At 34.1% G+C, this 12511-nt stretch overlaps 1 protein-coding gene across 5 annotated transcripts in view; it reads left to right on the forward strand.

Annotated features, from left to right (window-relative positions):
- The window catches only part of LOC116777883 (protein furry), a 58426-nt gene that overhangs the window by 9162 nt on the left and 36753 nt on the right, over nucleotides 1-12511 (forward strand). For all 5 annotated transcript variants that reach the window (XM_032671661.2, XM_032671663.2, XM_061526613.1 and 2 more), the window contains 7 exons: nucleotides 886-1050; nucleotides 1184-1333; nucleotides 1719-1882; nucleotides 1963-2120; nucleotides 3021-3131; nucleotides 3474-3628; nucleotides 6668-6828. In XM_032671661.2, the coding sequence (XP_032527552.1) occupies nucleotides 886-1050; nucleotides 1184-1333; nucleotides 1719-1882; nucleotides 1963-2120; nucleotides 3021-3131; nucleotides 3474-3628; nucleotides 6668-6828 (1064 nt within the window). The remainder of the gene's footprint in view (nucleotides 1-885; nucleotides 1051-1183; nucleotides 1334-1718; nucleotides 1883-1962; nucleotides 2121-3020; nucleotides 3132-3473; nucleotides 3629-6667; nucleotides 6829-12511) is intronic.

Genomic DNA, 12511 nt, shown 5'->3' on the forward strand with positions numbered 1-12511 from the left:
TACAGACATATTATATATATATATATAATGCAATGAATTAATGTATGTTAAAACTTTGATATTCGACGTTAGTGTATTGTGAGATTCATGATAGATTTTGTGATACCATTACACGCACATTTGTATTACAGTCACTCTATTCCAATCATAAATGATAATTTTATTTTTGCATAAAACTATGAATTTGCGTGTAACATGCTAGCTGGCTGTAGTGAAACCATGGTATCGGCCTTCGATGGTCAACTCTCGCATGTGATGTCTGCCGACTTAATCTTATTTAGACTCGATGTACACGCGCACCAACGCACTCATGAGTTTTGTGTACACGTAACACACAACCACGCAAGCAAACACACATGACCAAGACGAGCTCACCATCCAAACGACATCCTCGTTACAAACTATTAAATTTAAAATATTACAGTTATATTTCTAAGTTATCATGTCGGTTAAGGAAAACCATAATTTTTGATTAACATGACACAATTTAACACTGGCTCTTAGATAACACGTCTATGTTGTGGTGTAATCCGTCGCATAGTCCATTGCCGTTGTTTGTTCTCACACCATCCTAAACTGGTTTTGTCTTATCGTCTTCAATACACGCTTTAAATTAGTATAGTTTGTGTTCATAGATTTTTTATTTTTTTTGTTATTATCGATGCCTGCAAACTCACTTGGAGACTTAGCTGACATATCACGTGATACATTTCAAAAGTTCTGTAGTTTGATGTTTGGTTAATAGTGATATGATTATAAAGAATAAAATGTTAGTGATAAAGAGAATACTGTTCAGGTAAAAGAAAATTATATATTTAATCGAACAGATGTTTAATGTGATTATGTTTGAATACGTTATAATGCGTCCAAAATAAAAACGTGTAGCTCGTCGCCGGATTCTCTGAGCGAACGCAGCGGTGGCGAGGGGAGGGGCCAGGCCTCGCCGGCCTCCCTTCACAAGCTGGCAGTCCCGCTGGCGAGATGCGAGGTCCCCGAGGTCCGAGACGCAGCCGTCTCCGCCTGCGGACATATCAACGCGGAAGCCTTAAAGTTGGTTATGGCCCTATCAATGAATACTTAAAGATACAGTCACACACATGATTTAGCAGAATAAATGACAGTTATGTCGGTTTTAGTATGTTATCACTATGAGTATTTTTTTATGACCTCATCAAATCCCTAGGGATCTCTTCGAAGAGTTGGTACCGTTGCTCCGCGAGGCTGTTGACCGGAAACAGGAGAACATGCGTCGCCGTCGACGTAGGGACGCCCTGAGACTTCACCTGAACAAGATGCTCCTCATCATAGCGCAGAGGAAGACCTTTGCTACCAGGTACGTGGTACATTTCTGTTCAATTCACTTAAGAGCAGTGGACACTGTATTTAAAACCACTGCATTCTCTTGGGGTTCATATAATTTTTATATTTATGTATAGCATTTAAATTTCATGTTATTATAATTTTGTTTGTATCCTTATATATATATATATATATTTAAATATCTCTGTATTTTACTTCTTTTTATTATACCTAGTTTCCTCTATCAAAAGTGTTTCTGATAGAGATCTCCTTTAAGAGATAAGTTATCCTTTGTGCATCACATTTCTTGTATAATAATGTAACTATTTCTACTTTTGGTACATAAATAAATAAATAATTGATAGGATCTGTCTGATGGCAGCTTCAATATAATGATGATGGTTCCTGTTTTCGTTCAGCTCATACGCTCTGGAGGGAGGTGGGTTGCACTCCAGCATCACAGAGTATCTGGACGGAGTGCGGCAATGTTTGGAGGTGGAGGCGGAGAAGGATGCGCCCGCTGCCAGGGAACAAAGGCTCACCTTTGCAGATTTCGTTACAGAGCTCATTAAGAGTTTCCCGCGTGAGTTGGACTTAAGACATTACTGAAGATAATTAGTTTTTGTTGCTGTGATATTTATGGTAATGTTTGAGTGATTCCAGTGGAGATGTACGGGTCGCTGCTGAAGCGAGAGCTGTGTCGGAGCTTGTTCGGTCTTTTCGCGGGCTGGTGCGGGCCGCTGGTTAAACATCTGGGAGCTCTGGTCACGCAACCGGCGACCACGGAGGTCGATGAGAGACTGAACCTCTCAGCGTTGAAGGTCTGACATCTTATACTAAGTGAAGTCGAGAACTTCGGGATCCATTTAATTCGTTAGGCTTTTGATTGGTTTGTGTCGACAAGACTTAAATAGCAGAAAATTAATAAAAATATCTGTCAGTTTATAACGTGGAAGACAATTTCTAAACAACAATGTTTTAAAAATACCAATGTTATACAGTTTTAATTTAATTTAAGAAATGTATTGTAGATTTATTTGATTTGATCGAGTATTATGATAAGGAACCCAGAAGATGTTACCTCTACTTAGAAAGCCGTTGTATAGTTTATTACTGCTAATTAGGATTACAAATATAGTTATTGGAGTTGACTAACTGATGATAAACATGGAATAGGACAAGAGGAAGAAATGTCACGGGAAACGAGTTCTGGCTCACCACCGAATGCAACATTGCAAGAAAAATACATTTATATATATATATATATAACTGATTTATTTTTCCAAAACAGTTGATGTGTGTATGAGAATGTTTGTTAGTCTTCTAACCTTGAACTGACGAACAAACTGAACGGGTATTAATAAAAATAGCACAATAATAAGATCTTATAATTCATCTACAAGTGTTTTTGTTGGGAATACATCATAACAGATGTCTGTTGGATGAAGACTCCAGACTCGAAGAATAGATGGCGCTACTAGGTGGTTGACTTATCTATTTCCTTTGAGTTCACATTAGTTTTACTATGAACCTAATTATGAAGACAAAGCGACAGAAGTCACGGGCAGGATCTGGTTATAAATAGTTTTATATGTTCGTAGTAACATCTACAAACTCGCCCACCAGGGGCTGGAGATATTTGACTTCGGAATGTTGTATAATACAGACATACACATCTAATATGTTTTTAGTATTTATGATATATGTGTATATATCAATAGGCGATGAGTGCGTTGGTTTGTTGTGGTCCGTGCTTCGCTCCGAACGCCCTCGCCGAAGACGGCTCCCTCTATCCCTGGCTCAGCGAAATGTTGTCATCAACTAACGACAAGGTAATTGAAGTAAATATATATGTACATATAATAAAAATACGGCTACATTATTATATAGGTAGTCTTATTTTTATTGCGACATTAATACCCAAAAAAACGTTGGACTAGTGAAGACCTGTAAAAATCTGATGTGAACAAATACTTCATGTAGAGAAATGTAAGTCTTGTTTAATATATCCCTTATCTAGTTACCAGACTTATTTGCCCACGGATTATTCAGACCTTACTCGGACCACAGAATTTCATATTACAATTGAATGTCTTAGGAAATTATAGGCAACGTAAAACTTTTACTGATTGCGTTCTACTGGATATCGTTTGTCTAATCGGAGCGTCTTCCAGGTGTACGAGCTGGCGCGGGAGACGATAGTGTTACTCCTAGACTGTAACCCTGACATAGGGCCATTGTTAGATTGGACGGTGGACAAGTGCTTCACAGGCCCGCCGAGGGTCGCAGACGGCTGCTTCATGGCTCTAGCGACCATATTCAGTGCCAGGTATGTAAAATTTGCAAAAACACGTTGAAAACTTTCCATAACGATCAGCGTGATCTTCTAAGTCGATTATCATGGCGTCCCAAAAAAAAAAAAACTTTTGCTTATAGTTATGGCCTTTGTTTTTTCCATATTGTGAATGTGTGCGAATAATCGTGACTAAGTTATTTGATCGCTGTTAATGCGCATCATAGTTAAGGTTCGGACTGTAATCCTCGGACTCCTTACTATAATGTATCATATACATCCACGTGACACTGGCCAACGCACGTGGCTTCGTCCGCATTTTTTTATATAGTAAAATTTTTTTGCGTACGAAACTACACAATCAGTTGGACATAAAAATGGTCGCCTGTTAGATTTCTCATAAATTATAACTAAATATCAAATGAAAAGTTTTGTGATTATTTACTTTGGGTCATTTCGTATGGACTGCTTTTTTTTAACTATTCGCTAATGTATCAGAATCGGAACCGGTCCCTTCTGTACGTGACCCGAAAATCTCTTCAGCCTTCATAATTCATAGCTTGTTCAGTTTTACTAATACGTTATATTATGTGTTGTTTGAACCATTGATATGATTATAATTATTTTTGTACAAATCATCAGAAATACCTATACATATAGGTGTATATTTTTTTTTCATTCTGTATATAAATTTAATGCGTGTAATTTTTTTTTTTTTTTGGACTGTATGCTCTTAATATACAAATGTATAATGAAACAAAAATATTTGTATAACAAAATGAAACTCGGACACAAACAGCGAGTTAAACTTTTAACGTACAACGTATACGACGAAATAGTATTAACGTAGAACATTAAATAGTTAAAGAGCTTCCGTATACTAGTTACGGTGTAACGGTATTTGTAAATGTTTTACGTTATTTAATTACTGTACAATCGGGACACACAATATTTATGAGACGAGACTGGTAAGACCAATCGCTTTTCGTATAACATTACAGTGGTGTATTTTGACAGAATCCTTTTTCTCTCTTCTCGTATCAAATAAATCTGAGTATTTTATTCGTTTTAATATGTATGAGGACCATCGCATATATTTAAATTCTCGTACGGTCAACGCGGTTCATTGCTACGTCCCTGTCATATATTTAACATTGAAACTTCAATACAATATTGAAATTGAAAACTTGTAATGCTTCGATGAGAAATTTAATATATATATATATATATATATATATATATATATATATATATATATATATATATATATGTGCTGTATTTGAAAATTTAATCTCGTTACTGAGAATATATTTTATAGTTTAATCAACAATGTAAGCATTGTGATCTTAATATCTCCGATCAAAGCAAATGCAGTGATGGTCTGATTGCTTCTAGGGAGTTTTTTTGGTTGGGCACGTCAGATATTGCCTTTTTGAGAGGGGGATCGCATCAAACACTACTTTATTGGTTGTCTGAAAGGTTGTTTGTTTACGGTTGTTTTGATCCACTACGGTGCAGCCTTTGATGCTCTGTATGGGACCACTCGTGCATATGTATCGCTGTATATATATATATATACACACACATATATATATATATATATAGATAAACTTATTTCATACTCATCAAACTCCCAGTTTTAATCTCAGTTCGCTACATTTGGTAAATATGTTATAGCAAAATTTTTAATCAGAAATCTCTTTACATGTGGATATGAAAAGTTATACATATCCCGGTGTGTATATTATTTGAGTTTCACCAACGTTTCCATTAAATAATATATTCATTTCGTATTCGAAAATTACGGATATACAAGTGGAAATAAACATATTTAACTGTTACTCGGTATCCAGCCGATGAACGAAAGGAGCCTATATATATAACTTCGTCTATGAGTTTTTATTTATCATAATGTGTTTAGGAGTTTTGTACCGTTTCGAGACGTACAAACAAACGCTGATATAAATTTCCGCCTTCATATCCAGCTATGAAGGTTAAACTTCCAGGCTGTTCCTCGATTTTTCTATCGATACAAAGATTAGAGCTGATGTTGTAGTAACGTAATGACTGATGTGTCTTTGAATGTAGTTAACGCATTTTTTAAGTATAATGATTCAGTAACGTATAAATTATATTATATATAATATATATATATATATACATATATATAAATTCTATTTCCCCCAAATTCCCGAAAATCTTTTCTATTTATTGATATACATATATAAAAACAATAGCAACAATAACAACTGCTGTTAATTTTCAAAAAATACAATACGTTTGTGATATTCAAGTGAAATAAATTCAGTGCTATTAAAATGACCCCTGGAATGTTTTAAATAATATAAAAATGTTTGTGTCGCCTTTCAAACAAGCGACACGTCGACTGAGTGCACTTTATTGAAAATATTCAGTAATTTTTTATAGATTCGATATATAATTAAAACAGTTTTATAAATACATATAAAATAGGATAACTTTGAAGAGTTTTATAGCGTCTAGTTTTTTACTAAAGAAAAGGGATTGCATTACTTCAACTGTAATTACGATCCAAGGATTGAAAAACATTCCCATTGTACCGGGAACGACCTTAAAGGCGACTCGGATTGCGAGCACCCACTTGTTAGCCAGCCATTTAGAGACGTGCATATAATAGTTCATTATCCGTCGAATAGTGTTGTATTACCCGAGCTTATAACGATAGAATACAGTTTGTTTAATAAAAGTGGAACTGGATTTTCTTTCAGCGCTTTAAGTTTATTGAATATTGTTTTTAATTCCAGCGATGTTGACCGCTTGAATTGTATGCAGACACTAATGAGCTATTAAATGACGAAGATCATCTGCCTTCTATAATTTATAATATTTTATTTTTGTTTGAGAATAATTTATATTTATATAGAAATTCAATAGATATGAATATTTTTTTTACGTAGATTTTATTTTCAATAGTAAGTAGCTATCTATGAAGGTTGGCTGTAAGTTGTAAATCGTCACGTTTAAGTGAATATGAAAATAAATATTACTTTGTCTCTTATTGGTCCGTGTTGGTAAAATCATTGCCTCATCATCCAGGGAGTATCCTTGTGATCACTACACGGCGATCATCAACGTGACGCTGATGTGCACCGGCTGTCCCAGAGCGCCGGTACACGAGAGCGCTCTGCAGCTGTTGCAGCTGTTGGATAAAAGGTTCTTCGGGACAGTCGTGCCACTTCCCACCGAGGATGACACTGGTAAGTTATTACTATCACACACACATAATTGTGCTAGATGTCGTGTGTGCTGGAGGTAAGTTTAGCTTTACGTGCGAGTACATTCGATCGTGTCAAATATCTTACCTTAGTTGTAGTATAAATTTAGTTGAGAGCGTGATGTTAGTGGAGCAGAGATCATTGGATTGTATCGTATTTAGAGGCACGGCATGCAGCTTTTGTGTACACAATAGTGGAGTGAAAACTTAAACCTCTTATAACACCGTTCCACTTAGTAAATAGATTTTATATATCGAATTCGTTTTTAGTCATGTTTCACGCCCAGCAGAGAGGACGTAACAAAAACGAGTACTGCATAAATAATTTCAGAAAAGTAAACCGACGCTGATATACAACTAGACGTTATGTATTTTAAGTCGAAGCCGAGTGAGGGAGTTGATTGTGTTTACAGCGCTGTGGGATGTCGTGTTAGAAAGAATAAATGAAGGTGTGCTGTCACCGCAAGCCTTTCACTCATCCCGTCTATTTACGTATCCTTGATAGCTTCAATGTTTATATGTAGCTGTTACTGATGTATGTATGTTTTTCTTTGACGTAACCCCGCTACATCCTCCCGCACGCATATTATATGTCAGTGTACCTCCAATGTTTGATTTCCGTTGCATATTCTATCTCATAGTGAACGAAATAGTGTTTTTTTTTTCTTATTTTAAATATGAAATTAGAATGTATTAATGTCACATACATATATGAGGTATAGTACAAGTATTATAAATTTAATCGTAATCAAGTGTAGATCTAAGGCTTTCGAGGTCGTTAGATTATCTGAAAACAGTTGAATGTAAAGAATCAGCGACTTTTTCTCTTGGTTTGATAGATTCTGAAAAAATTATTGAGATTGTAACGAGGAAAGCATTGGCTTCACTATGCTGCTCGTTAAGAAATTTTCGTAACTACTCTAACTAGGCGCTCGGGAAATTTGTGAATGAGATATTTTTTTCTACATGTCAACGTTTTTAACGTGTCAAATAAATCTCCATTTGTCTCGTGACTGTATCGTCCAGTACGGAGCTCGATGTAAACTGCATAAAATTATAAAATCATACGACCTTTGACATTTAACTCGACTATTCAGAGAGAGTAACATTACCAAAGGACGTATTATCAAAGTCTATGTGGGAGATAACTACCTTCGTAGCTAAATCAATGGACTTATTTTATAAGATTTATCAGTAAAATTCTATGTAATTTTATAGGTAAATAACTAGTCTTCATAGAAGAGCGTGGTAGTGTTTTATTTCTTTGTAACAACCTCAATTAATGTTAAGCCTGGCGTATGGGTGAGTGAATTTTGTTCATGGGAAGACTCAGATGTCACTCCCAGTGTTATTAAAATAACCTATGTTAAGTGTCGTTTATCATTACATAATATGCCAAATATAGTAACAAATCAATCTTAATATACGATCGGCAAGAGCATTTCGAGCGCTGTACAATCATAGTAGGCTCGATTTCAGTGGATTTTGAAACTTTGTCAACTATGCTAAGTGAGGCGAGACGTTTCCGTGCCAATAGTTATATTATACCAATTTTATAATCTATAAACTAATGGTCTATAAGATAATGGTTAAGTCTCAGGAATTTCTGTGTCACCTGATATATGTGAGGGAATTTTTAAAATTGTTCATATACAATAGTTGTCTTGTGTATTATAAATTTTGTTACCACGAAGTCGTATATTCATATTATTTATAAAAATATTTACATATACATAGTTATGTGAAATGTCGTTATGTTTGTGAAGTGAAAAATCACATGTCATCGATTATACTGTATAAATGTTTTACAATAAAATATATATTTTTAAATATCATTGTATCTATCTAGTTAATATAAAATAATTGATCGTGTTATAGAAAAAAACGTTCTTGTTTCATAATTTATAAGAAAAATAAATTTATATACATTACTCTATGAAATGTTTAAATTTTTACATGTTTAATGTTAGATTATATAACGCCAGTCAATGAAGTTTTAAGAAGAGGCTATTAATAATATATCATAATTAGATAACATTGTATCTGTGCAAGTGATGAGTGAACGTGTTGGTATTATAACGACGAACCGATGAGAGCGGGATCGTGTGGGTGTGGAGTCACATACACAAGTAGAGCGATGACGAACAAACAGATCCGCTAATTGGAATAGTTTTTTTAGTTCGTTCCCATACAAAATAACAATAGATAAGTTATCGGCTGCTGGTTCTCTATTCTATTAATACTGTGTATGTTTTTGTTAGAATACTGTACACTTGCGATGACTTTGTTTGGTAATTAATAGTACAGTTCGTCTCACAGCACGGTAGGGAAAAATTATGTGTAGAATAATTTCTAGTAAATGTATGTATATATTTCTTATTTATAAAGAATTAAATAATTCCTGTCCTTCGATAACATGACTGTCCCGATTGTGTGTGTCGGTGTTGACATATATTTATTTCAGATGTAATGTATTTCAGTGTCACCATTGTTAGTTTTCTTAAACAAATAATGCTGTATATATAACAGATTAAAGCCTTTTTATCGCACGTCAATCTAATGGTATTTTTATTTACTGCCATATACATTGCATAATGATCGTGTGTAACGAGTGTTATTTTTATCTAAGCCGGCTTTCATTTCGGCTATTCAGTCTGGTTCAATATAAATCAATCGAAAAAAAAAGCTATCCTAAAAGTTACGCCAGTTAACTCTTTCGGGTTGCTCTCTGTAATTAAAAATTTGTGAATTCTAACATACGCTGTGTGCTCGCACTTCTCTATAACTCCAATTGCACGCAAAATAGTTTTCTCTGCTGTGTCGGTCGAGTCGATTTTATTTTATCATTATATAGGGTGTTGTATTTTTTATACGATATTCTATCGTCGGTTATAAATCGGGTTGTAAGAGGAGGCCGAGCGCAGTGTCAAAATTAGATTCCAGTCGTCGTTGTAATTGTATCAAACTAAATCTCATTAAATGATTGATGGTCCTTACGGCCTCCGACCTCGACGTCACGCTCGATATAATAAGGAGCTATCATATGAAATAAGTGCCCCGACACTATGTTACAGCACGTATATTTTTTTAAAACCGTTTCGACCACTAACATCTTATTAGAATTTTTTTCTATCCCATTAGCATATTTTCATTGTTTTCGTTTAAAAACAAATATTATAAGGTTGATCATTTCGATAATTTGGAAGCCTTGTGTAATGTTACGTGGACTGAACGTTCGGTTTTATTATATTTAATTTTTTTTATAGGATACAAATCTTTGTGTAAAAAAAAAATAACATAGCTTAATGTTGTCACTAACTAGATCTCTCACCCTCACTCTGGGGATAATTGATTTACTGCTCGGTCAGCTGTATTATAAATGATTCAAAAGTTATAAAAGTCGCAACTAACTGGTTGCAAAAACCGTAAAAGGCATAACGAAGTGGATCGGCACATACAGAAACAAGGATGGATCGATTGAACCCAGGTCGATTGTAACATTACTATTAAGTGAAGACTTGTATCGTATCAAATTTAGTGACAATTCATGAGCTGTAAACAATAGGATTATGTTGTTTTAAATTAAAATAATACACAAATTTTGCAGAAAGTATGATATTTAATCAATTTCAATTCTGAATTTTACAAGCATCGAGACCTGTTGCGTACCATATACTCCAGCATGAACGCCACTTTAAAACAATCCAGTCCTCATGGTCGTATTACGGAGATGGGATATTTTTATTTCCAATAGTCCTGCACGCTGTGAAGCTGGTTTACAATACATTATGCGATGTTAATAAATTTTCAAGACTACATTCGTCAGGGGTCGAAGTGATGCCTGACAATGCTCACTCCCATTCGTTTTCCTATCCTATATAACACGTTTCCATAAATATATATTTTCCTTACAACATTTAATTTATGTATATCTCTACTGTGAACGGGCAGCCTCAAATATTTGTAGAGATGAATATTTTATATAAATCTCACACACACAACTAGCCCGTATCACCGAGCACCTTATAATATCCCACAGTATTGTTTAAATTATCATCAAGATTAAATTTTTAATTTTATTTATATAAATATATACGAAAAACTCTCTTGTAAATATTATACATAATCATCATATTATATTTATTAACCCTTTCACATTTCCAAAGCCGATCACATTAAGTTTTAAAGCGGTTCATCCAAGCGCTGCTTGTGAGTCGTATCCTATCACGTAGCTATGCTTACATTTCCAACTACAGACATTGAGATTTGTTAAACCTCTACTTTACAATAAGATTTTACTCAAACATTCGGAGGATTGTTTATTCTGCTCCGTTCTATCCCCGCGCTGTTTCGTCGCCGTCTGGATAGATCGGAATTAAAGAATAAAAATCCAGCCGAAACTATAATATACTTAATATTAATTTGCGATAACTACGAAGCTTCGATCGGGCGTTACAATAGCCCAGCCTAAAAGCGTTCCCTAACAAATCCCTTATCAAAGACATATTAGATCCTTTAGAAAATTCCATCATTTAATCCTTTTATAAAGAATCTAATATCAATGTAAACTACCTTAAATATTAACTATAATATTATATAGTATACTGTATTAGTGATTACGTTTTTCTATACTTTATATTATATTTTTTTTTTTCTTATATCAATTAATCTTATCTTACTTATCGTGCTGGCTGTAAACATATCCGAAGGGCTCGTTCGCATATGTTCACAGCAACCGCTCAATCTCTAGATCACATTGTGAACGCAAGTACAATAATATTCTTTAGATTAAGCGATCGCGGATTACCTAACATTTATATCTATTTATTACATCTAAAATACTGTTAATTAACTTCCGGTTGCGACGATTCCCGACGTTTAAGTGTACCGTGTGTTGAATATGTAAATAGATTTTAATTAAAATATTAATTATATATTATAATAACCGCGGACTGTGAACTTGTTACAGCTTAGGTCTAGTCCGTTCTTTGATCGGTACTGACGTTGCGCGAAGCTCACAGTCCGCGAAGGCTTTAACGCTATCATCTACGTCAAACAAATCTATCTACGCTTAGTACGTACGTCATTAAATTACAATACATTAATTTTTTATGGAAATGTCTACAATTTCTCATAGTCCTGACAGGATATATCAAGTTTGGATAAATGTATTCACTATATGACTATAGATTGAGGGAATTTTACTAGATATTTAGAATTCTGCACGCTTTTACCTCTTATACATAAAACTACATCCTAGTAAAGTACATTACGCAGAAGCAACATAACATACGTATATAATACGTTTAAAACTAAGCAAAAATACAATAATCTTAAAAAAAAGATAGCATTATGACTATATATGAATAACCCGGAGCTGTCTGTTGTTGAACGTTTCTGGCTTCACCGTAGATGTTTCCCATCTGCCCGACCAAGTTGAAGACGGAAGAATAATTTAAATTAAATTATATATATATATACTGAAAATTTATAATCGCAGTAGCCTTAAAATACGTTTAATAATATGGAATATATCACTTAATTTATATAATTTAAAACCTTAAGTTATAACACATAGTTAAGCTAATATATAACTAATTTTTTTTTTTTTAATTTTTATCTTTTATATATTTTTTTGTTGAACAACCGCTCAGACGGTACTCAAG

This window comes from Danaus plexippus, chromosome Z (assembly GCF_018135715.1).
Source record: "Danaus plexippus chromosome Z, MEX_DaPlex, whole genome shotgun sequence".
Lineage (NCBI taxonomy): Eukaryota > Metazoa > Arthropoda > Insecta > Lepidoptera > Nymphalidae > Danaus > Danaus plexippus.